Source organism: Vipera berus (genome assembly GCF_964194415.1).
Source record: "Vipera berus genome assembly, chromosome: 10".
NCBI lineage: Eukaryota > Metazoa > Chordata > Lepidosauria > Squamata > Viperidae > Vipera > Vipera berus.
Window position 1 is genome coordinate 16,922,644 of NC_138213.1, and position 26,309 is coordinate 16,948,952.

The 26,309-nt window shown below is 45.7% G+C and overlaps 2 protein-coding genes across 3 annotated transcripts in view; both read left to right on the forward strand.

Moving 5' to 3' along the window:
* The first annotated feature begins 101 nt into the window (after positions 1–101).
* NUDT21 (nudix hydrolase 21) lies at positions 102–11,364 on the forward strand. Of its 2 annotated transcripts, XM_081335520.1 has the most exons (7): positions 103–364; positions 3,417–3,617; positions 5,438–5,501; positions 6,816–6,905; positions 7,136–7,211; positions 10,766–10,880; positions 11,064–11,364. In XM_081335520.1, exons 1-7 carry the CDS (start codon positions 249–251, stop codon positions 11,083–11,085), a joined length of 684 nt encoding a protein of 227 aa, XP_081191646.1. In that variant the 5' UTR covers positions 103–248; the 3' UTR covers positions 11,086–11,364. The 2 variants fall into 2 exon arrangements, with proteins under 2 accessions (XP_081191647.1, XP_081191646.1); XM_081335521.1 differs by lacking the exon at positions 10,766–10,880 and having other exon boundaries at positions 102–364.
* Positions 11,365–15,591: 4,227 nt separating this feature from the next.
* AMFR (autocrine motility factor receptor) overlaps positions 15,592–26,309 on the forward strand; it is a 29,296-nt gene continuing 18,578 nt past the window's right edge. Inside the window, exons 1-4 of the mRNA XM_081336159.1 lie at positions 15,592–16,009; positions 21,317–21,409; positions 21,852–22,016; positions 22,790–22,942. Of these exons, the coding sequence (XP_081192285.1) occupies positions 15,758–16,009; positions 21,317–21,409; positions 21,852–22,016; positions 22,790–22,942 (663 nt within the window). The 5' untranslated portion in view covers positions 15,592–15,757. The remainder of the gene's footprint in view (positions 16,010–21,316; positions 21,410–21,851; positions 22,017–22,789; positions 22,943–26,309) is intronic.

Consider the following 26,309-nt stretch of genomic DNA (forward strand, 5'->3'; position numbering starts at 1 on the left):
CTTCGCTCCCTCCACTGCCATTTAACGACGCTTCTTTGACCCCGCCTCTCTATGGCAGCCTGCGCTCACTTGCCGGACGAAGCCGCTCAGCCCCCTCCGCGGACTCTATGGCTCCCGGAAGTGCGGCCTGTTGGTTCCGGTGCGCCTTTTGGCGGGTGTGAGAGGATCGCGGCGTGAGGGGACGGCGCCTTGGAGCATCCGCGCGGCCGGGGAATGCTGGTGGCCTTGTGAGCCGGCCCGCTTCCGCCATGTCCGTCGTGCCGCCCAACCGCTCCCAGACCGGCTGGCCCCGCGGCGTCAACCAGTTCGGGAACAAATACATCCAGCAAAGCAAGCCCCTCACCCTCGAGCGGACCATCAACCTGTGAGTGGGCGCCGCAGAAGGGGCGCTCGGCCCGCCCTCGCTTCGTGCTCGGGGGTTGAGCCCCTTGGCTCAATTGAGGGCCCGGCGTATTGTGTGAAACCAGAACACGGGTCGAGTCGGGGTCCTAATGGGGCGTAAATCGCCTGGCAGCCTCCCTCGTGAGCGAGGGCGGCCTTTTTCCTCGTCTGCCTGGATGCCGGTTTATCCCTCTTTCGACGGTCCTTGGAGCCCAACTCCTGATGGTCCTTTGAGGGACACGCGTCCACCTCGCTTCCTTGACCGCCCGGAGGGCTTTATCCCCGCCACCCAGGCTGACTGACAGCCTTGCTATTTCCTGGTGGTCTCCCATCCAGGAAGATGAAACTACCTTCAGGCGGATGGAAGTTTGTGATCCTGGGATTTCCTGGTGGTCTCCCATCCAAGTCCTTTACAGAGGGATCTTAGTTCATAGGAAAGAATAGGAATAGAACATAATAATGATGATAATAATAATAAGAGTTGGAAGGGACCTTAACAGGTCTTTCTTTAATATTTCTCTCGTCTTTCTGCTCCGTGAACTGGGCAGAATAGAGATTCCCTTCTCCCGAGTTTGACTTGTGCATGGATGTAGCAAGAAGGGGTGGTGGTTTTTTTTGGCAAGAGTATGGAAATAGTTTGCCACTCTTCTCCCAGGAGTTTTAGCTTCCCGGTCTGCTCTGTGCTCCCAAACTACCAGGTGGCCTCTCTAAATAAGGCATGATCCAGTGTATTGTGGAGATTCTCAGTCCTCCAGGTCATCCTTGTCTCAAAGGTGCTTTTTGCAAAAGGCAACTGTAAAAGCTGCCTTTTTGAGGAACTGAACAAGTTGGCTTTTGGAAAAGCACCTTTGGGATAACTCAGGATTCAGTGTAATATGAGACACCCCTCCTCTCCCCAAGTGGTTATTTTGGTAATCCGTGTTAGGGGCTTGTGTGAATGCAACTGTTAAGTAGCTGCCCCCCCCCCCCCCGGGGGCTGTCTGGGTGAGGACCAGACCATGCAAACTGAAATTCCGGTTCTGAGGATGCCTGTTGCTTTTGACTGTGGGTTTACTTTCTTCTATGCATGATGTAAAAAAAGATGAAGTTTTGTCCACACATGTGCTGCTAATTTCTTTTGCCTGGTTTGCACCCTGTTCATTCGTTGGGCGCTTTTTTGAGAAGACATTGACTTAATCCATGTGTGTAATTTTTTGTGCTTAAGACTCCTGACCAGTGGGTGGGATTCAAATATGTGAACAACCGGTTGGTTCTCTGTGTGGATGCCGCTTCCGGAAGTCCATTCTGGGCCTGGACAACAAAAAATTAGCTACCGGTTCTGCTGAAGTGCGAACTGGTTGTATCCAACCACTGCTCCTGACCCAAACCTACAGGCATGCCTCATTGTTTTGCAGGAGATGATTTACAAGAAGTGTGTGTGCACCATAGTGTATTTGGTTTGCATTCATAGTTTGTGCTATAGTTTGACAGTAATTCATACACGAGTGTATCAATGGACTATTGAGGTGAAGCTAGAGATGATGTGAAAATTTTCTTAAGCGCTGAGGCCCAATAGTTTTGTTGCAAAGCGGAAGATTAAACACAATAAAAGCATGATCTTTGATTTGTGAGGTTTGTTTTTTATTAAGTGCTGGAATGGTACAGCTATGATATAGATCAGTGTTTCTCAATCTTAGCAACTTTAGGATGTGTGGGTTTCAATTTCTGCTGGCTGGGAGATTCTGGGAGTTGAAGTACATGCAACTTAAAGTTGCTAATTTTGCTAAGATTGAGAAACACTAATATAGATCTTTTGGTGAACAGGCTTTTGAAACTAGCCATGAAACCGATTTTCCTAAATCAGCTGACCCTTATCATTAATAACTTCCAGTTTTAAGAAAGACTTTTTTTTTAACCTGGAGCACTAATAGTCTTATAACTGAAAGTAAATTTCCTCCCATGCAGCTCAATATATCTTTAAGTGGCTTGTCAACTTTAAGGCTTGGGTATTTTATTTCACATTTTTCTCCATCCTCCAGATTAGGGAAAATGTGCTAAAGATTCATTTTGAGATTGGCATAGAGTGGGTAGTGAATTTACAGCTATCCTCATCAGAAATATCCCATCTCAAACTATCAGTTGAATTACATCAATCTCTTAAAAGCCATCAATCTCTTGGGTGTTTTAGAAAAACACTTTCTGTACTTTTAGGAGCTCATGAGAAGTAAATCTTATGCTGCAGTGGTAGTAAAGGCTCATAATAGTTGGTGGAAGCATGCTGATTCCTTAGCTGCATAGAAAAGCCATTGTTGCTATGTTACAATTGCAGATCATCAATTTGTGAAAAAGAGTTAGAACTCCCAACTCTATAGCCCTCCATCCCTTGTCTTCATTAAGCTCTGTAATGCCACTTTCTCTTAGTATTTGCTTAGTTATATCTCTATAAAGCAGTATTTCCTTAATTGTAAAGATATAATGAAATCATGTCCCTAACTTAGAGCCAGCTAGAAAGGCTGGAAGTATAACTTGATTTGTTTGCTTGTAGTTAGGAAATGTAGAGCTAAATTCTGGTTTTTGTTCACAACAAACTGAGAACTATCTGCATTACAAGCAGGGAGAAGAAATGTTGGACTTTTGAAGCCTGCCTGATTCCCTTGTGACAAGGAAGCGTGTGTGTGGGGTGGGGTGGGGTGGGGTGGGCAATCAAAGCCTCCTCTCTGCTATTTTCTCCTTCATATTATCTTCCTAATAATACATGATACAGGGGAGTCAGATGTTGCCCAAATATCTTGCTTTTGTTGTGAAACTCCCCGTTTTTTCCCCCCTTCAAGTAGATTTAACCAGAATATAGTCACGGAGGTAGACGAACATTTCTGCAATATCTTGTTTTGAAAGAGGAGGTGTCACAAATGGCAGGAGTATCTCCTTTTTGGAAATATACAGTACTAACGAGGTACAATTCATATTAGGTTCTAGCGAGCTGCGGATAAAATCCTGAAAGAGTCGACATGAAATGGTGGGCTTTAAGATGTCATCCCTCCCTCCCTCCCTTCCAGGTACCCACTGACAAATTATACCTTTGGGACCAAGGAACCCCTCTACGAGAAGGACAGTTCGGTAGCCGCCCGATTCCAGCGCATGAGGGAAGAATTTGACAAGATTGGGATGAGGCGGACCGTCGAGGGGGTCCTCATTGTGCACGAACATAGATTGCCTCACGTGCTGCTCTTGCAGTTGGGCACAACCTTCTTCAAACTGTAAGTAAAGGTCCCTTTGTTGTTTTTTTTCAGCCGAGGCTGCACATCTCTTTAGGCTGCACAGCACTTTGTCAAGGACAGTTATCAACATCTCGTGCGGCCATACTCGCATTCAGCAGGGAGCTGAACTAGGTGAGCTACACGTGGCAGGTAGGGAAAAAAGTAAGAGTGCCATTCCTCCTAGTACCGTGGTGGCGAACCTATGGCACGCGTGCCGCAGGTGGCACGCAGAGCCCTCTCTGTGGGCACGCACGCAGTCGCCCCAGTCCTAGGCCGTCAGCTGGGTTTTATAAAACCTTTTCGCTTTAGGCCTCCTCTGCCGTGTGCAAAAAAAAAAAAGGTTCAATCAATCTATTTCAACTTCTTGCGGAGAAAAAAAAGATCTCGCATAGTTGGAATTGATTGATTGAACTTTTTAGTCCCACCCAGTCTGCTGTTACCATTGCAGCCACGCCCACCCAATGGGCCACGCCCACCCAGCACCTGACGATACATAAGTGGGTTTTGGGTTGCAGTTTGGGCACTCGGTCTCTAAAAGGTCCGCCATCCCTGTCCTAGTACCTCTTCTCCCTCCAGGCCTTTTGTGTTTTGTCAGGAACCGGTTAGGTTTAGGCGCCTCCCTGTCCAGCACTTTTTTCTGAGGTGAACTTTCTTTCTGATTGTTCTGCAGCATCTGGAAAAACCCAGGCCACCCAGTTGCTTGTTTTTCTCTTTTCCTATGGTCTCCCCTGTTATAAAGTACCCTGCGTTTTTGAAAACAATAGATACAGGCAGTCCTCAACCTATGACGAGTCTCCAGCTACTTATAACTCAGATTCAAAGTTCTGCTGGCTGCTTCCACTCCCCCCCCCACCCCCTGCAGTCCCACGATCACATTTGGGTTGCTTGGCAACTGGCTTGCATTTGCTGTTTACAGCATCCCGCACTATATGCTGACACGATGTTTTTCCTCGCAACTGACATTGCGAGGGGGAAAAAAAGCTGCCCCTTGACAAATAGTGGGTTCTCTTAGCGACTGGCGTTCCCTTAATAACTACCCTATTCATTTAACAACGGGCTGGCTGGGGAATTCCGAGAGTTGGAAGTCCACATATATTAAAGTTGTCAAGCTTGGGAAACACTGCAGAAAATTTTCATGGACATTCCAAGCTCTAGAAGAGTTGAAAATAATTGACCTGGGCAGATCATCTGCCTGCCACAATTCTGGGTTCTGTTCTGGATTTAGCTGAAAACTTATTAGCCTGTATCGAATCCATTTAACTGCTCAGGTACTGATTCAGGATAAATAAAATGGAAAGTGGGTGCATTTTAAAATCAATGACATTCTCCCCACCATCTTCAGATATCTTAAATGCCAGATGTTCAGTCATTCTGGAAAAATAATTAGGGCCTAAGAAATGATGCATGTAGTTATTATGGCTGTAAAGCAGAACAATTATTGTTCAGCATCCCTTTTTGGAAAACACTAGCTAGGAAAGATATCACTTTAAAATAACGTTAAGTGAAGACTTCTGAGGCATAAAGAGACCTTAATTTGTTGAATTGAAAGAGCTTTGGAGCTTTGTACTTCAAAAGAAGTACAAAAACTGAGTTTAAAGCTGAATAGTTAATTTTGTCCAAGATTGTTCACAGATGGCTAGTCATTATTTAAAAGGTATGCAATATAGACAATATTAATAATTGTCCTGCTTAAAGTGCCTCTGCCTCATAGCTTAATGTGAACATCTGATTTCTTTACAATTTAAGGTTGCATACTAGTTTTACATTTTTGCCTCTGTAAAATGACAATATTTAAAACACGTATTTCATGTTTTCAACAGGCCAGGTGGTGAACTTAATCCAGGAGAAGATGAGGTAGAAGGTCTCAAACGTTTAATGACAGAGGTAAGTGCTACATTTGTTAAAAAGATTACACTGAGAAATGATCATTTAGAGAAGGGGCAGCCTGAAAAGATGTTCTCCCTTTTTCTCATTTTGTAAATCGTGCCCCCCCAATACATATAGCAAAAAAAAATGAATACATGTTTTGCCTTAGAATTTTGAATGAACTGTTTAAAATAAGACATTCCTTTGCCTCAGGTCTTCACTTTCTCAGAATGACTTAAAAACTGCATCATGACATTACATACAGTGATATTGGTTCATTGCCCCTCCTGAAGACAAGCCATATAGTCCATATAGTCCAATTCTCAAATATGAGACCAGGAATAACCTATTCCCACTGGGCAGTGTTAGAAGACATTCAAAAGAGCAGATGCTAGGTTTAGAGATGGTTCCAAATGTTGAGGGCCACACTTCCTCATGTCCAGTTTTGCCACTGATGGTAACAGTTTTTAACAGTTGATAAACCTGTTTCTGCTCAACCATGCAGGCCTGTGTCTGCTGGATATTATGAAGAGTTCAAATATATATTTGTTGGCTTTATTTTACTATTGAGAATGTCTTGTGTTTTTAATTTTAATTATTTGCCTAGCTCTCAGGCAGTAATTCAGCAATGTTAATGTTTGGAAGCCATAGCCTGTTTTGAAACAAGTTTATTAAAAACATTTACAGAAACATTCTCTTGGCAAATTTGAATTCAGTTGTCTAGCTCTTCAAAGGATTTTTAAAGCTAATGTAAGAATATTATTTATGTGCAAATAAGCCTATGCATAACACATGTTATGTTCCTAAAGAAAGTAATTTTGAATCCAAAGATACTGAATAAAACTGGATTCCCCCCCCCCCAGTATATCAATTTTCCTGGGGTGGGGAAGGAAGATCTAAAGCACCCCATTTCACTTCAGATCCAGAGTTTTGTATGTGTATGTTTGAAGCTACATTATTACATGGGTTTAAAAAAGTGGTTTAGAGCTAATAAAATCATTCTCGGAAATATGCTTCAGGAAAAACCAGTGGATATGTAGTTCTGGGCTGTATCAGTTATTCTTATAAGGATTTACTTGGAAGCTGCTGAAGAGATTTGGGGAAAATACATCTTGTCTAGCAGTGAAAAATAACTGTCAGATCAGATGGTAGACACACTGTGGGTTCTTAATAAATTAGGCTGCCACTCTTGGCAAGCCCCTGAATGCTTTAATTAACAGTTGATATAAAAGATGCTCTGACTGTTAGCCTTAATGCTGAGCCCATCATATTCTGTCTCGGTGAAGTGCCTGGAACTGCATTAAGATTTTACGTGCATCTGTATTTTGACAGATACTAGGTCGTCAAGATGGCGTCCTTCAAGACTGGGTCATTGATGACTGCATTGGTAACTGGTGGCGACCGAATTTTGAGCCCCCACAGGTGCGCATTGAAGTCAACTCTTTAATTGAAGCCAGTGATTCCCGAATGTGGCCAGTTTTAAGATGTGGGGAATTCTGGGAGTTGCAGTCCACACATCTTAAGAGTGGCCAAGTTTGACAAACACTGATTTAAATGATACTTACGTGGCTCATTCTGTTCCAAAAGTGGGTTAATTACTGATCCCAACCAAGATGCCAAGTAAATAACCCTTCTTATTTTTTTCCCCGCAGTACCCTTATATTCCAGCTCATATTACAAAACCAAAAGAGCACAAGAAGCTCTTCTTGGTTCAGCTCCAAGAAAAAGGTAAGCAGCGGTTTCTTGGCGCCTTTATTCCCTTGAAACAGAAGAGTAAAGTTCTATGTAAATTTCAAGATGACCAGGACTCTGTAGCCTGCATCCGGTTAATGCGGCCACTGCCAAATTGTTTAGATGACACCTTCTCACTGATGGTCAACCCTCTCCTGCCTCCAGAAGAAACAGGACCTGAACATTCTTTGCCACAAGCTTTTTGTGAAACTTAATATACGGATTCTCTGTCATCCAGGTCATAGTTGTCTCAAAGGCTCCTTCCCGCCCCCCCGCCCGGCAGCTGGGCTGTTTTTTTTGTTGAACATGTTTCTCTTCTTATCCAAGAAGCCATTTCCCTCTCCCCCCTCCCCCCCAATCCAGTCACAACTGATGACGCTTCTTGGATGAGAAGCAAAAAATCTTCAAGGAAAAAACAGTCCAGTTGTCTTTTGGGCGCGGGGGGCAAAGTACCTTTGAGATAATTAATACACAGTAGTACAAAATAAAGGGACGCGGTGGCTCAGTGGGTTAGGACGCTGAGCTTGTCGATCAGATGGTCGGCAGTTTGGCGGGTCGAATCCCGAGTGCCGCATAACAGAGTGAGCGCCTGTTACTCGTCCCAGCTTCTGCCAACCTAGCAGTTTGAAAGCACGTAAAAATGCAAGTAGAAAAATAGGGACCACCACGGTGGGAAGGTAACAGCGTTCCGTGCGCCTTTGGCGTCTAGTCATGCCGGCCACATGACCACGGAGACGTCCTCGGACAAGCGCTGGCTCTTCGGCTTTGAAACGGAGATGAGCACAGGCCCCTAGAGTCGGCAACGACTAGCACGCATGTGCGGGGGAACCTTTACCTTTACCTTTAGTACAAAATAGTTCTGATTTATTGTAAGATTTAAGATAACCTGTATTGTCATTTTTTACCGTGGGCACGCTGGCACACATTAAAAATGAAATTCTGTTGCCTGCTCTCAAAAGTGTACACATACATAATACACATACAGACATGCTATATGCATTACATACATGCATTTTTCTCACAGTGCATGTATACAGGGGTGGTTGCTCTGTGTTCAGCACCCTTGTGAGCTTTTAATCAGGTGGTTTTTCAATGTAGAAACTCAAACAGAGGCGTGCTTTCAGATGCTCGGCTTCAAAGATCAGCTCCAGCTTGCTATGCTATAGGTGTTGTGATTCAGGGTCAGCCTGTGGGTTCGGCAGTTGGGTCGGACGACTCAGAGGAGGAGGAGGAGGGGGGTGTTGAAGAGCTTGCTGAGGGGGTTGGACAGCTTGATGAGAGCCCTCAGCCAGGCCCCTCTCACCTGGTCACGACGCAGACCCAGCTGTGTGAGCCTGACAGCGTGGATGAAGATGACCCACAGCTGGCCCTGTTCAAGGACGCCCGACGCAGGAGGCAGTCAATCAGGAGTAAACAGAGGAAGGCAATGGGGCTCCTCGGAAGGAGGCAGAGAGAAGCCACGCCCTGAACTGTATAAAAGGGGGAATGCATGGGAGGGCTGGTTTGCTGAAGGCAACCGCTTGAAAAGCTCCTGTTTCTTGGTTCGTGTCTTGTTCTATTTGTTTTTGTATCAATAAATTTGGCAGGCGTAATTCCAGCCTCTTGCCTTCTTGTAAAAGGGGTTGTCCCTGCTTTTTCTGCAGGGCCGGTAGGCTGGTACAGAACAATAGGATAGGTCAGGGGTAGGCAACCTTGGTTCTTTTACGACTCGTGGACTTCAACTCCCAGAATTCTTGAGCCAGGCATGCTGAGGGGAAAGGGAGAGGTTTCCAAGCTGAGCCGTGCTAGCTCAGGAATTCTGGGAGTTGAAGTCCACGAGTCATAAAAGAGCCAAGGTTGCCTACCCCGGGATAGGCGATAGATACAGGCAGTCCTAGACTTACATCCGTTCCTTTAGCAACTGTTCAGTTATGGCAGTGGCTATAAAAAAAAAAGACTTATGACCAGTCCTTGCATTTACAACCGTCAAAACATCCTCACGGTCATGTGATTAGAATTCAAGAGATTGGCTACCAGCCTGGCTGCAGCATCCCAAGTTCATATGATTGCCATTTGTCAGCTTAGGACGGTGGTGAACCTATGGCACGGGTGCCAGAGGCGGCACTCAGAGCCCTCTCTGTGGGCACCCGCGCCAGGCCTCAGAGATGGCAACTGTCCCTCTTCAGCCGCCTGCTAATTTGCCAAGTCCCTAAGTGGCCGGATGCATCCCAGCACGGCTGGTTTCCCTCCCCCCCCCAATCCCTCCTGGCCTCGCATGCTCTCCTTTTCCTGGGTGTGACCCACTGCATCGCCTCCTCAGCTGTCGGCTGACCATCCATCTCGGATGTGGCTTCTTTGAACTGCTGGCGATGGGCTGCAGAGCCCCAGAGTGTGCCGATCGAGGGGCCGGCAGGCTGTGGCTACTGACGGACATCGTTGGTCCCCATGCGCTCGCTGGCCTCTGTGTGCGGGGGCCGACGGTGTCAGGCAGCAGCCGCCCCAGCGACATTGAGGTGACCACATCCACCTTGGCCACACCCACCCAATTTTCCATGACCACCACAGCCACACCCACCCAGTAGTCCACACCCACCTGGCACCCAGCGATAAATAAGTCAGTTTTGGGTTGCAATTTGGGCACTCGGTCTCTAAAAGGTTCGCCATCACTGGCTTAGGACAAGCAAAGTCAGTGAGGGAAGCCAGTCATTTGTTTAATGATCACAGCACAAAAAAGTAAAATCAAGTGTGACTCACTTAACAACCATGTTGCTTAGCGGTGGAAGTTCCAACCCCGATTGTGGTTTTAAGTGGACGATGACTTTTGTTGAATCCAACAATATTGACATTACGGTACTTTTGCTTAACTCTTAAGAGTTTTACATATTAGTACTGCTGGTCCTTGAGTTACGACCACAATTGAGCCCAAAATTTCTGTTGCTAAGGGAGATATTTGTTAAGTGAGTTTTGCCCCATTTTATGTCCTTTCTTGCCACAGTTGTTAAGTGAATCTGCAGTGGATATGGTTGTTAAGTGAATCAGGCTTCCCCATTGACTTTTCTTGTCAGAAGATTGCAAAAGGGGATCACGTGACTCCGGGACACTGCGACTGTCATAAATATGAACCAGTTGCCAAGTGTCCAAATTTTGATCACATGACCCTGGGGTTGCTGCAGTGGTGGTGTGAAAAATGGTTATAAGTCATTTTTTTTCAGTGCCGTTGTAACTTCGGTCACTAAATGAACTACTGTAACTCAAGGACTACCTGTATTGCTCCAAGAAGTACATTTAGCTGTGTGACTAAACGTTCCTTTTGAATTTAGCATTTAGCTAACTCGCTGCTTTTCTAAAGACCAATCCAGGCCGTGTTAAATGTCTAATATGTTGAGCCTCTTTCTAAATGTTTTGCAACGAATGCAGCAGGCTTAAAATTACTCGGCCTAATTGAGACCCTTTTATTGTCCTTTCTAATCTGTGTACTGGCCGTGATGGGTATAGCGGAAAGCAAATCATGTTATTCTGCGTTGTGCTATGAACCCGATGAAACTTAAATTTTTCACTTGAATTTGTTCCAGCTTTGTTCGCGGTCCCCAAAAACTACAAGCTAGTAGCTGCTCCTTTGTTTGAGCTTTATGACAACGCGCCAGGCTATGGTCCTATCATTTCCAGCCTTCCGCAACTTTTGAGCAGGTAGAGTACGCTTGCAGTACTGTATGTTTCATGGGAAATAGAGGCACTTTCGTCTCTTACTTTACTTGTGCTCCAGAGGTTTTTGAAGTGCAGAGAGCCAGCATGCAACTGCCCAGAAATTAAAAAAAAAGAAACCACCTTCCTAACTGACAATGTAAGGTGTTTTCTCCCTTTCTTTGGCAGGTTCAATTTTATTTACAACTGAATTTCCTGAAGTGTGAGTAGAAGCCGTCTCTGTGAGAACAGCTTTAAAATGTAGAAGAGAAAATGTGACGCAAGGATTTTTTTTATGTCTCTCTCTTCTCTCTTCTCTCTCTCTTTCTCTCTTGAGTTTTTCCCCTCCCCAACTTTCTACTCTCTGAATAGGAAAGTGAATCTTGACTGTTTAGACAGTGGAATAAGAACTGTAATTGCATTTTAATCACTTACGTTGTGATAGTCACCTGATTTTTTTTTAAAATAACATTAAACAAAAACGGACTCAGTTGCGCTTTCGTGTGTGGCTCTTTTTCAATAGTCGTAAGAGAGATTTCTATCCATCGGCTGATTGGCACCATAGCATTCTGTGGCAAGGCTTAATGGAGGTGGTCTTCATTGTTTTAACCATATATTGGGAAATTTAAAAAAAATGTTGAAAACCAGTAACGTGGGTATTGCCTGGGGATTTCTGAAAAATTGCATGGCTGAAATTTGAGGTGTAGTTTTTCGCCAGCCGATTTGCTTCAGTAGTTTTTGTCTAGAATTTGTGGCAAAAAGGTGGAGTAGATAGCAGTTGGTTTGGTTTAGTGGTTAGAAACCAGCAGGAGGTGAGTTCTAGTCCTGCTTTAGGCCCCAAACCAGCTGAATGACCTTGGGCCAGTCACACACTGTCAGCCTTAGGAAGGAGGCAAACGGCAAACCACGTCTGAAAAAACTTTGCCAAGAACACTGCTGGGACTAGTCCAGGTATTTAACCAGGAGACAAAAGGGAGGGAAGAAGGCGAGGGAAGGGGAGGGAGAATGGGAAGAAGTAAGGAAAGCAAGAGAAGAGAAGAACGAGGGAGGGAGGGAGGAGTATCTCATTGCATCAAACTTACTCAGCTCTCGCCATGCCATTTTTCTCTCCGCCTCTGACAGAATTGAAGAGGAAGCAAACTAAAGAAGTAAATTAAATACACAGGGCCACTCGTATCGGAGTGATTGAAAACGCCGAGAAAGTCCCCGCTGAGTTTCAAATTCTGTCACGCCTCTTATCAGCTGAGGCCAGCAAATTCATTTCTACAGGAAATGCTGATTTCTGGCTCGCCTATTTTTGCTGCATTGCAGACCAGTAATTTTCCCGTTTAGTGTTTGTACTCAATGTTCACGAGTAGCTTAGCCAGTTTGGATTCCCGGGGGCCCGTGTAATTTTTCTTGTTTAAAGGCTGTCAAAATAAGTTAGGTCTGAATAATGGGGATTCCCTTTCACGTTTGAATTGTGTTTTGGTTTATTACTATGCTACCACAGGTAGCATAAGCAACCTACGACCGCAGTCGAGCCCAAAATTTACGTTGCTAAGTGAGAAATGTGTTGAGTGCGTTTTGCCCCAGTTTACGACTTTTCTCGCCACATTTGTTCAGTGAATCGCTGCCGTTGTTAAGTTAGTAACATAGTTGTTAAGGGAATCTGGCTTCCCCATCGACTTTGCTTGTCAGAAGGTTGTAAAAGGGGATCGCATGATCCCGGGACACGGCAACCGTCATAACTATGAGTCAGTTGCCAAGCATCCAAATGTAAATCATTACATAAGCTGAAGACTGACGGTCTATCTTAAGTGGTTATTTGTTTGAGTAACTCTCACCTGCACTTGAAATGCATTTTTGAAATGACAGCTATGGCAAAATACAGGAGTTAGATTTTAAAATGCCCTTCGGAATCTACATCACCCAGATTTCTCCCCCAGGGTGGAGATTCATTCTCCGAGCTTGTGGGTTGGTTTCCGAACATTTCGTTAGCAGGCGAAGGAGTTGAGGGGATGTCTTGTCAGGTGTTTATTTTTTCCATCTCCTGGTTATCTGTAGAATTACAAAGCCTTGAATTACTTGGGTGGGTGGGTGGGTGGGAAATGTGAGTTCCACGAAGGCTGCCCCCAAAGAGAGAGAGAGAGGATAGAAAGAGGGTAGAAAGAGTTTGAATGGATGGATGGATAGATGGATAGGCAGGTAGGCAGGCAGACAGGTTACAATTGCACTGAAAAATGTGACATGACTCTTTTTCACACTTAGGACCATTGCAAAACCCCTATGCTCATATGATCAAAATTCAGATTCAGTTGGCAACTGGCTCGTACATACGATGTTCTGGAGTCGTGTGACCATCTTTTGTGACATGATAAAAGTCAATGGGGAAGCCAATTCACTTAACCGTGTTACTAACAACTGCAGCGATTCACTTAACAACTATGGCAAGGAAGGTCGTAAAACGGGGCAACATTCACTTAACAAATGTCTCGCTCGGCAACAGAAATTTGGGGTTCAATTATGGTTGTGCATCAAGGACTACCGGTATATACGGAGATAGATAACAGATACAGAGGTAGATACATTGATATAAAGATATGTATAGATAATAAATATAGATAAAGATAAATGAAAACAAATTCAGTTGCTGGACTGTCAGTCTAGCCAGAAATGATGGAGGTTGTCATCTTAAAAACAACAACAAAAAATTTCTGGAAGTCCACAGCTGCTGTAAGTGGTGCTTCATTTCCCAGCGCTTAAAAGTAAATCCTGCCCAGGCAGGCTGACAGCCGTGCAAGAGAGGTGTTGTGTGGCAAAGGACACTGATCAAAGTCTAGAGGTTGCATGGGGCAATGTGTGTGTGTGTGACGTTTGGTGGCCCAGAACGAAGGGCTCGGAAGGATGAATCATCGGAACAGGATGTGACTCTTTAAGGCAGGGCTCAACGGCCTGCTCAGGAAAGCATTTTGGTTATGTGTTTATATTCCAGGAGTTCAAAGCTACTTAAGGTGCCCTTTAAGGGCACCCTTAGGGTGCCCTTTACTTAGCTACTGCAGGGGGTCCCCAAACGTGTCCACTTTTAAGACTTGTGGACTTCAACTCCCAGAATTCCTCAGCCAGCATGGCTGGCTGGGGAATTCTGGGAGTTGAAGTCCACAAGTCTTAAAGTGGACACGTTTGGAGACCCCTGGTCTACTGTGCCATCCCACAACAATCTTTCTAGGTAGGCTCTGCTGGGAGGGAGTGGTCTAAAATCCCCCAGAGAACTTGGAGGGACTGGTTCAGAACTTGTTGGCGGGGGGGGGGGGGGACGGACTGGTTCACAATCCCCCAGGGGAACTTGCTTGGTCTGTGTGTGTGTGTGTGTGTGTGTGTGTGTTGGGGGGGGGCCTTGAAGGGACTGTTGCCGTTTTTTCCTTTCCATCTCCTGAACTACCACATCACACCATCTGGACTCACAACCCCTCCTCCCAATGTTCTGGCTTCTGCAAACTCGGAAATGCCCCCCCCCCACATGTCTGCAAAGTATTTGAGGGCTGTCATAATCTTAAAGCCCCCCCTGACCCCCCCCCCCGTTTAATTTTAAAAATTTTAATGGGAAGTTTTTATAACCAACAAAGACAATACAGAAGAAATGGTAAAGGGAATAAAAGAGGTACAGAAAGGAAAAGGAAAAAAAAAGGTAAGAAAAAAGGCATACAGGTTAGTCTTCGACTTACAACAGTTTGTTTAGTGGCCATTCCAAGTTACAACGGCGCTGGAAAAAGTGACTTGCGACCGTTTTTCACGCTTAACGACCGCTGCAGCGTTCCTCCCCCCCCAGGGTCACGTGATCAAAATTTGGACGCTGGGCCACTGGTTTCTATTTACGACGGTGGCGGTGTGACCCGTCTCGACAAGCCCAAGTCAACGGGGGCGATCAGCTTCCTCTTAACAACCTTGGTCCGCTGCAGCGATTCCCTTAACAACTGTGGCAGGACAGGTCGTAAAACGGGGCAAACGTCCCTTCACCTCCGTCTCGCTTAGCAACAGAAACGTCGAGCTCAGTTGTGGTGGTAGGGAGGAAAGACAGCGCCGGAGGGTCTCCGTCCCGGGTTGGCAGCAAGCATCTCTTCTCCCCACCAGCCTAACCCCTTAGCTCAGGGGTAGGCAACCTCGGCTCTTTTATGACTCGTGGACTTCAACTCCCAGAATTCCTGAGCCAGCATAGCTGGCTCAGGAATTCTGGGAGTTGAAGTCCACGAGTCATAAAAGAGCCGAGGTTGCCTACCCCTGCCTTAGCCAGACCCGAGAGACCCTTAACTCGGGTCTCCTCGCCCGCTCCACTTCCGCGAACCTCCACCGAGGTTGTGTGTGTGTGTGTGTGTGTGTCTTTTGCTCCCCCCCATTGTGCCTCCCCCCCCACGGTACACCCACCCACCCACCCTCCTTCCGCGGAGACGAGCCCGCGACCCCCAAGGGCCGGCCGGATGCCCAGCGCCTGACGGGCCCGCCGCCCCTTCTCGGACCGGCAGCTCCGCTGGCAACAGTGTAGCACGGACAAGGAAGGGGGGCAGCCCAGCCTCGGCCCCCGCTCCGGCCAGCAGAGCGGAAGGTCAGCCGCCGCGTCGTCCGGTCCCCGCCGGCCCTGCGGCTCCCGGGCCGCTTGCCCTGCCGGCTCCGGCCCGAGGGAGCCCCGCGGGCGGCTGGCCAGGCGGGCCCGGCTCCTCCTCCTCCTCCTCCTCCGCCGCCGCCTCCTCCTCCTGGCCAGCCAGGCAAGCAGGCAAGCAGGCGCGCAGCCCCTCGGCCCTGCTCGGCTTCGGCGGCCGGTCGGTGGGTCGCGCGGCGGCGAGCGAAGGAGCGAAGAAGGAGCGAGCGACCCCCGCTGTTGCCGGGAGACCCGCCGGGCAGCCCCCGCCATGCCGCTGCTCTTCCTGGAGCGCTTCCCCTGGCCCAGCCTGCGCGTCTACGCGGCGCTCAGCGCCCTGGCCCTGCTGGGCTCCCTGCTCAGCGCCTACAGCGCCCTCCGCCGGGCCCAGCCCCCCGGGCCCGGACGGCCCCCGCCCGACGGGGAAGCCCCGGCCCTCGAGCCGCCGCCGCCGCCGCCGGGCCCGGGCCCCGCCGCGCTGGACGTCGCCTACTACCTGCTCTCCGACGGCCTCTGCGTCTGGGTGAGCCCCCGGGGCTGGGGAGGAGGGCGGACTCTGGGTCCCATTATCCCCAGCTGGCCGGCGGGGAGGGGAGGACTAGGCGTTTAGGGGGGGATGGACTCCGGGTCCCCTAATCCCCAGCTGGCAGAGAAGGGAGGGATAGGAGGCTGGGGGGCGGGGGGGGGCAAGGAGGGTGCTCCTTCTGGCGATTGGCCTGCCTTCCTAGCCCAACTGGGCGCTCCTGGAGGATGTTGAGTGGAGTCTGATTCCCATGGTCCCCAGCTGGGAGGAGTGGGTGACAGGAGGCGTGATTTGAGAGCTCAGAAGCATGGGTAGGATGGTCTCTGGCGGCGTCAATAGGCAGCCTCTTCTGGGGGGGAGTGACCCTCATTATGCCTAGCTAAGTAGGACTGGGTGCTCCAGGTTCCTTGGGGCTCCAGCTCCCATGATCCCCAGCTGGAAATACCGAACAATAAGAGGGGGGATTCGAGAGCCTGAGGCATGGACTCTGACTCCCATGTTCCCTAACTGCTAGGAGAGGGCAATGGGAGGGATGGTTCGTCGACTTTTGGGAACCCCAATTCTAGTTTCTTCTACCCTGGCCAGCGTCTTCAGGGAAGATGGGCATTGTAGTCCCACCCTTAACCAACCCGTCTGGCAGAAGAGGCTGCTGCTGAAGGGCTTCCCCCTCATCAATGGGGTTGAGGGCCTGCAGAGAACGTCTTGGCCACCAGCATTTGGAGAGCTCCATCCTCCTGCGCTGTGGGGAGTTTGGGGGAATTGTAGTCGAAAGCTTTCGATGGGCCTACCTCGATATCAAAAGGACCTGTGCCTACTTTTCTTTCCCATCTGTACCACAAACCGAGAGAGAGAGAGAGAGAGAGATCTCAGTTGCGGGTCAGTCTCATTTGGAGAAGCCCTATCATCCGAGGCCAGCATAGACCTGGAGGATGGCATGGGTCCAAAGATGCCTTTGCCTCCTAGATATGTTGGGGAAACTGGGCCAATTGCACAACTGCAGGGGCCAGTGTGTCAGTCAGGAAGTAAAATTAAGACAGAGAAGGGAGGTGTGAGGTGGTAAGACCACTCGTGAAAGCAACCCTGTGTAGGTTGGGTTGAGTGGGAGGGACCCTAAGAAAGCTCTGGGCTTGAGAAGAATAGGAAGCTTCCCGGGTCTGGGTGGGCTTTGGGTGATGTGTGGGTAGATGATGTTTTCTGGGGTCCATGTAGTATGATAAAGAAAATTGTGGAAGATATGAGGGCCTAAAGAACTGGGGGGGGGGGCATTGGAGTTGCTTTGAAGTCAATGTGAAGAATAGTTGGGGTGCAGGCATGATTCTTAACCTCGGAGGAACAGCTGGATGCCCTCCAGGTGTTTGGGGATTGCAGCTCCCATCACCTTGGATGATGGCCAAGTGGCTGCGATTTAGGGGAGTTTACACTTTTTATACCTTGAGGTTATCCTTGGCATGATCGCCATTCAGGTGTGATGGACAAATCCTTGAGTTTGCTTAGAACACGGGTGTCAAACTTGTCACATGACATGTCGCGACGTATCGCGACTCTTGGCATTGCTGGCAATGGGGTGGGCGCGGCTTCGGTATGATGAAACCGGCCCGCGGGCTGGCAGTTTGACACCCCTGGCTTAGAAAGAGATCTCGGTTTCCAAGACAGATCATTTGGGGGTTTCTGCCTCTCAACAGGTTGCTTTAAAAAGGCCTCGATGGGTTCTGCGTAAGTGAGAAACGCTAGAGCAGGGCTCTTCAAACTTGGCCCTTTTATGACTTGTGGACTTCAACTCCCAGAATTCCTCAGCCAGGTGAAGAGGCCTTGCTGCGGAGAGACTGGTCTGCGTGCAAAAACTTTTTCAGGTAGTCAAACCAGAACAGCGTGAGATACTTAAAAGTAGCACTAAAACCAGCACCTTAAATATAGAACTGGCAATCAACCTAAGTCCCGCAACCCGATACAACTCAGCCCTGGGCCTGTGAGTTGGCAATCTGCCAGACAGGAAGTGAAGTGAATCACCTGGGGAGGGAGCGTGGCAGCAGGTAAACACCTGCTACCTCTGGTGAGGGGAACAAACTAAGCTGGTTCTCCAGCCAGGCCAAGCAATTGCCTGGAAACTTCTTTCTAGTGTTCTGCTTTTCAGAAACTCCTGTTTTATTTCCAGCTAAGATTTGAGGGACACGGTGGCTCAGTGGGTTAGGATGCTGAGCTTGTCGATCAGAAGGTCGGCAGTTTGGCGGGTCGAATCCCGAGTGCCGCGTAGCAGAGTGAGCGCCTGTTACTCGTCCCAGCTTCTGCCAACCTAGCAGTTCGAAAGCACGTAAAAAATGCAAGTAGAAAAATAGGGACCACCACGGTGGGAAGGTAACAGCGTTCCGTGCGCCTTTGGCGTCTAGTCATGCCGGCCACATGACCACGGAGACGTCCTCGGACAAGCGCTGGCTCTTCGGCTTTGAAACGGAGATGAGCACCGGCCCCTAGAGTTGGAAACGACTAGCACGCATGTGCGGGGGAACCTTTACCTTTACCTTTAAGATTTGAGACTGCAGGTAATCCTCAACTTAACAATCACAACTGAACCCCAAAATTTCTGTTGTTAAGCAAGACAGTTGTTAAGTGAGCTTTGCCCCATTTTATGACATTTCTTGTCACAGTTGTTGAGTGAAACATTACAGTTGCAAAGCGGATCTGACTTTGTCAGAAGGTCGCAGAAGGGGTCACATGACCCCGGGGACACTTCAACCATCATAAATATGAGTTTGTTGACAAGCGTCTGAATTTTGATCACATGACCATGAGGCTGCGCAACAGTCGTAGGTGTGAAAAATAGTCACAAGTCAGTGTTTTCAATGCTTTGAACCGTCGCTAAACAAATAGCTGTAAGTCAAGGATTACCTGCAATTGTTTACATTTCTTTCATTGGTTATTTGCTCTTCTTTCTGGACGCTGAAATGTGGTTCTGTCTGGCTGTTTTTGTTTATTCTTTGAGTTATTTATAAAAATAATAAAGGTGGGGTAAACAGAAATAAATAAATAAATTCCCTTTATGTATTTCACTTCAAGGCCGACTGTTCCCACGATCATCTCCTGCGCTTCCGGGAAGATCCCGTATCCTGTCCATTTATCTCTTCTTTTCTGTTCTATTCTTCAGTTATTCTTAGGCTTGCCAAAATGAATCATTTCCCCCCCTGCCTTACACACCTAAATAAAAGTTTCTTATATATTTGCTGGGTGTTTCTTAGATATTTGCTGGGTGTTTCTTAGATATTTGCTGGGTGTATTTTCAGATAGCTGTGCAAGGAAGTACAGCCCTATTTCTCAACTGCCCTGGGGAACACTTTTTGTTGGTATGACCCTCAATTACACATGTTTTCCTCTTTCATCAAATGGAAATGTTGAAAACCGGGATCTATTTGAACCAGGCTGGGAGATTGTTGACCTGTCTGAATGATGAGACTGTCCTGTTTTGGGTAACAAGTAAATCTGATAGGCCTGGCCTTTCCTTTCATGCAGTTTTTGCCACACATGGTTTCTGATTGTACAAAAGACAACAGGGGAATGAGGGCAACAATAAAATGTTCTGTTACAGCAGCGTTTCTCAAGCTTGGCAACTTGAAGTTGGGTTAACTTCAACATTCAGAATTCCCCAGCTAGCAATGGATTCTGGGAGTTGAAGTCACCCCATCTTCAAGTTGCCAAGCTTGAGAAACATACTGTGTTAGAGATTAGTACAGTACTAAAATTCTTGAATGTTATTTTAGCCGACCCTACCCTGTAAAAAGTCTGTGGCCAATTACAGAATCATCAGATGTTTTTGAAGAAGTAAGGGGATACTTCATTTGAATTCATGTTCAGAGGTCTCGCATATCTTGCCAATATGTAAGGATTAGGGGATTTATGGACGAAGATTGTGAACAGAAGTCCCTCTGTTTGCAGAATCATTTTCTTTAGGATGGTTTTGGGATCCTTTTGTGAATGTTGGCTATAGAGTTGTTTTTAAAGTTCACTCTGCAAGGTTTTGTGTGAAGGATTCTCGGGTTGCAAGAAATAATAGTTAGGATGAATGCCTTGCTTATGTGTAGCTGAATTAGTCAGATCTACTTAAAAATCTATTTTGGCTTGTATCAGATTTTTTCCAGTATGTGACTTCTGTTGTTTTACATGTACATGGAGTGAAAACGTTAAGCCGTGTCATGTTTTTAACACCAGAATAAATCACTGAATATGTAATTAAAACCTAGATGGTGACTCAGATGTTATGAATAAATGCCATAAAAATCACAGACAAGAAGGTGTATGCCTACAGTGTGCAATCAGAATTACAGCTTCTTATTAATTACTTGATTCTCATAACTACGGATTAGCCCTTGTTTGAAATCTTTTGACTTTAAATAATGACATGTGTATTAATATGTCTTTGTTTGCTTTGTTTGCTATGCATCATTTTGGTTACAAATTTTGAAGACATGCTATATTAATGTTAGTAGTTGTGGGTTCCCATCTTCCACAGCCTGCATGGCTGTTGGCTGTCCTAAGTGGGTGTTATATTTTGTCCCAAGTAAATCTGAGTTTTAGGACACTTTGGTACTCTTGTTCTTTTTGAGATTCAGTTTACAGATGAGCTGTTCTGTTCCATTCCATGTTCTGTTCCATTCTGCTCTGCTCCAAACAGAATAACAGAGTTGAAAGGGACCTTGGAGGTTGTCTAGTCCAGCATCCTGTTCAAGCAGGCGACCCGATACCATTTCAGACAAATGGCTTTCCAATCTCTTCTTACAAACCTCCAGTGATGGAGCAGTGATGGATTCTATTCTATTCTATTCTATTCTATTCTATTCTATTCTATTCTATTCTATTCTATTCTATTCTATTCTATTCTATTCTATTCTATGCTATGCTATGCTATGCTATGCTATGCTATGCTATGCTATGCTATGCTATGCTATGCTATGCCATGCCATGCCATGCCATGCCATCCCATGCTATGCCATGCCATCCCATAATTCTATTCTATTCTATTCTATTCTATTCTATTCTATTCTATTCTATTCTATTCTATTCTATTCTATTCTATTCTATTCTATTCTATTCTATTCTATTCTATTCTATTCTATTCTATTCTATTCTATGCCATGCCATGCCATGCCATGCCATGCCATTCCATTCCATTCCATTCCATTCCATTCCATTCCATTCTATTCGCTTGATAGTGAGATTCTGTTGTATTCAAAGTTGCTTGATAGTGAGATGGGTGGGACATAAAGTTAATACATAGCAATTCTAATTCTAGTTCTTCTAATTTATTTTATTTTTCCCCAGGTGTTGGTAAATACAGCCTGTTGCATTCTGATGTTAATTGCAAAGCTAATACAGACCATTGTTTTTGGTCCCCTCCGTGTTAGTGAAAGGCAGGTAAGAAATGATAGTTTGGCATGACCATTAAATTTGTGATATTTCCAATGAATGTTTAGTAATGGGTGAATTATATTCATTAAATTCATGTTCTTTAATGTGCAACACCTATTTTTATTATCTGAGCCCATGAGAGCAAAATTTTTAATTTTTAGGTGCAATTCCAACCCCCCACCCCAGAAAATTATTCAAAAACAGCTGCTCAGTATGTTTTATCTTTTTTAAAAAATTTATTAAATGTTCAGAAAGAAAGTAGTATGTTTCAATTTTAGAATAAACCTTAAGTGAGTTACGCATGACTATCCAACTGCAGTTTAGTTAAACATCCATTCACCAATTAGTGACCCAGTTATAGCTTATCCTATTGCATAATAGTTCACAATGTGTGGTGTGATCTTTGAAAACAAGAATCATGACTATATGTGCAAAATCTCTTTTTCAGCATCTCAAGGACAAGTTTTGGAACTTTATCTTCTACAAGTTTATTTTTATTTTTGGGGTGTTAAATGTCCAGACCGTAGACGAAGTGGTCATGTGGTGTCTCTGGTTTTCTGGACTTGTCTTCTTACATCTCATGGTCCAACTGTGCAAAGATAGGTTTGAATATGTAAGTTTATTTCTCCACATATCTGGGCAAGGGATAGGGGATTTCACTGACCCCGGAGGCTATCTCCAATTTGTCACTTGACGCTTGATATTTGGGGTGCAAGAATCACTTTTCTTTTGTGCATGCATGAAATGGGCCACAAATTTGGAAGCCCTGCCAAAAAAACTAGAATAGAGTAATGGGGCTGGGTCTTTAGTGCAAACCCTTCCAAAATTCCTTTTGATCCCCTGTTCTGGTTGTGAAAGTTGATTCTTTGCAGGGGATACAGACTGTGTCACATCTAGAATGAAATAATTTTTCACCCAGCAGATAATTAAATTGTGGAGTTTGGGGCCAGAATGGAAAGGGGCTGTGGCCATCCAATCCTGTATTTTGAGCTACTGTATCTAGCTGGCCAATGTGTGATCCACAACTGCTGGACACGATGGGCTTAGGCCAGGGGTCGGCAACCTCGGCTCTTTTATGACTCGTGGACTTCAACTCCCAGAATTCCTGAGCCAGCTATGCTGGCTCAGGAATTCTGGGAGTTGAAGTCCACGAGTCATAAAAGAGCCGAGGTTGCCGACCCCTGGCTTAGGCCAGCCAGATCCGCTTGGCTCTTGTGTTATTCTTACGGGTATGTCTTTAAGGACAGGGAATCTGCTAGCTTGAAACTATTCACCAAATCTCCTTAAAGGCAAACTATGGGGTTCTTGTTCTGAATCTTCTGAATAGTCTTAACTGTTCAGAATGAGTTGTGGCCCTTTTCTAACTCATTTCTTGGTATTTTCCAGCTGTCTTTTTCGCCCACCACGCCGTTGAACAGCCACATTCGAGTCCTGGCCTTGCTGGTTGTCATGTTGCTTTCCTGCTGTGGCCTTGCGGTGTTGTGCGGGCTCATTGGCTACGCCCACGGAATGCATACGCTCTCCTTCATGGCTGCGGAGGTGAGATTCCTGGTTAAACCGCGTACATTTTAGGCTTTCTGGTTTATCAGCCGTTGTTGTGCATGCATGTGTGTGTGTGTGTGTGTGTGTGTGTCACATTTATTTTTGTGTCTTTAGTGCAGGCAGGTAGTCCTCGACTTAAGGACCACAACTGAGCCAAAAATATCTGTGGTTAAGTGAGACATTTCTGAAGGGAGTTATGCCCCATTTTTATGGTTGTTAAGCGAATCACTGCAGTTGATAATCTACGGTTGTTAAGTGAATCTGGCTTCCCCCATTGACTTCGCTTGTCAGAAGGTCGCAAAAGGGGATCATGTGATCCCGGGACACAGCAACACTCATAAATGTGAACCAGTTGCCAAGCATCTGGATTTTGATCACATGATCATGGGGATGCTGCAATGGCCGTAAGGGTGAAAAACGGTCATAAGTCACATTTTTCAGTGCCGTTGTAACTTTGAACGGTCAGTAAAAGAATTGTGGTAATTCAAGGACTTCTGGAAATTAGTTTTTTATATGGCTAAGTAGCCAGTGCAGATACTTTGCGACTTAACAACCATTCGTATACCACCCATTCAAAATTATGACAGGAGTGAAGTGACTTACAACCATTCCTCGTACTTACAATTCTCATGGCATTCCCCATGGTCATATGATCACGGCTCAGCCACTGGGCAACTGGCATTTGTTTTTACAGTGTTTGCAGCATCCCACGCTCACGAGATCGCCAATTGCGACGTTCCCAGCCAGCTTCCAACAAGCCACGTCCACGGGGGAAGCCAGATTCAACTGCGCAATTCACTTAATGACTGGAGCCAAAAAAAGGTTATAAAATTGGGTGTGATTCTCTTAAGGACTCCATCGCTTAGTGACTGACGTTCAGGCCCCAATTGTGGATTTACCTGTGAATCACTCTCATTAATGTATTTTGCTCAAATGCTTGAGCTATTTTCTGCTGGACTCAACTCTCAAGTCTGCTGAGGAAGTCACGGTCTGTTGAGCAGAGCTCAAACACCCGGGAATCGGTTTTCAAGAACAAATTTGTCTGCCTTTCTTAACCTTGTTTTTTTATATAATCAGTACAGGATTGGGGTGTTTGCGAGCTAGGAATGCTCTTCTCCCAAACCTCTCCCGGATAAGCACAGGAGGCATACACTTCAAAGTTTAAACTCTCACCCTTATAATTACGTAATTATAATTAAAATTAGTACCCAAAGCTCCATACCGGCATTCCTTGACCTGTCGCTCTTTGAATAGCCCACATTTGACCTACAAAGGTTAAAAGGTTCCAATAGATTTATAGGCTATTTATTAGCGTGGCCTCCCTTTCTACAAATTACTATAGCCCTTTCATTCTTTATTTGACACATACCCAAAAAAAAAAAAAAGAAAATCTATAAAGAGTTTGGGTTGGCTGCATTGGGACTGGCAATTTTCAGCTTCTTGTCTTCCTGGAAGTTGGTTAGGATGCAGGTGGTTCTCCAGCTCAGCTTTATCAGCCAACCGGAGACCTTGTTTATTTTGGCCCCACGGCTTGATTGACAGGACCCGTTAAATACATGCGTCCTTTTGTAATGCCATCACATTCCTTTCTTGTGTTCAGTGTGTCATTGTGATGACCCTCAGGCCTTTTTTTTGGCACCAGGATAGGCATGGCAGAGATTCTGAGTAGCAATGGATTGTTCTGAACGGCACTTTATTCAGTTTAAAAGGTTGTTTTTTTAAAAAAACAACAACACACAGGTCGTCCTTGATTTACAACAATTCATTTAGTGACCAAAATTACAACGGCACTGAAAAAAGTGACATGACTGGTTTTTTTCACACCTACAATCTTTGCAGTGTCCCCATGGTCGTGTGCTCAAAATTCAGACGCCTGGCAACTGGTTCACATTTATGACGGTTGCCGTGTCCCTGGATAATGTGATCCCCTTTTGCGACCCTCTGACAAGCCAGATTGTCAATGGGGAAGCCAGATTTTTCTTAAAAAAACTCCAGTGTTGGAGCATTCACCACCTCTGGAGGCAGGTTGTTCCACTGGTTAATTGTTCTAACTGTCAGGAAGTTTCTCCTTAGTTCTAGGTTGCTTCTCTCCTTGACTAGTTTCCATCCGTTGCTTCTTGTCCTGCCTTCAGGTGCTTTGGAGAATAGCTTGACTCCCTCTTCTTTGGGGCAGCCCCTGAGATACTGGAAGACTGCTATCATGTCCCCCCCCCTCGTCCTTCTCTTCATTAAACTAGACGTGTCCAATTCCAGCAGCCGTTCCTTGTATGTTTTAGCTTCCAGTCCCCCAATCATCTTTGTTGCTCTTCTCTTTCTTAACAACCAGGTTACTAACTTAACAACTGCAGTGATTCACTTAACAGTTGTGGCAAGGAAGGTCGTAAAATGGGGCAAATATTCACTTAAAAAATGTCTCACTTAGCAACTGAAATTTTGGGCTCAATTGTGGCTGTAAGTTGAGAACTACCTGTGGTTCTTTAGTTTGTATTTTGACCCTGTCTTTCATAGGATTTGCAAGCTTTTCCTGTTTAGCAGAGTTAACAAATATTCAGTTTCCTCTTTTCAAGTTACTTAATACAGCAGTCATTTTCTGTTACACCTTACTCATCCTTTTTACCTATTTACTTTCCTCTCCTTTACTCGTCCATGGATCCAGCGTTCAGTTTCTCTCTAAAACACACACTGAATTTAAAAAAAAATATCTGCAAACTGTTCTGTGGCTGTAAACTAATAAAATCTGAACTGGTATTGGTTGTTGTAACTTAAGCAGGTTTATCGACAATTGTTAAGTCCGGGGTGTTATGTTGCAGGTGCTTGTCTGTTTGAATAATAATAATAATAATAATTAATAATTAATAATAATAATAATAATTAATAACAACAACAACAACAACAATAATAACAATAATAATAACAACATAATACAATGGTTGCTGGAATTGGGTATGTCTAGTCTAAAGAAAAGAAGAAACGGGTGACATGATAGCAGTATTCCAGTATTTGAGGGGCTGCCACAAAGAAGAGAGGGCCAAATTATTCTCCAAAGCACCTGAAGGCAAGGACAAGAAGCAAATGGATGGAAACTCATCAAGGAGAGAAGCAACCTGGAACTAAGGAGAAACTTCCTGACAGTTAGAACAATTAACCAGTGGGACACCCTGCCTCCAGAAGCTGTGAATGCTCCACCACTGGAGGTTTTTAAGCAGAGACTGGACAGCCATTTGTCTGAAATGGTATAGGGTTTCCTGCCTGAGCAGGGGGTTGGACTAGAAGACCTTCAAGGTCCCTTCCAACTCTGTTATTTTATTCTTGTGACTGGGTCTTCACATGTATGACCAGCATAGAACCTCATGTTCATGTGATC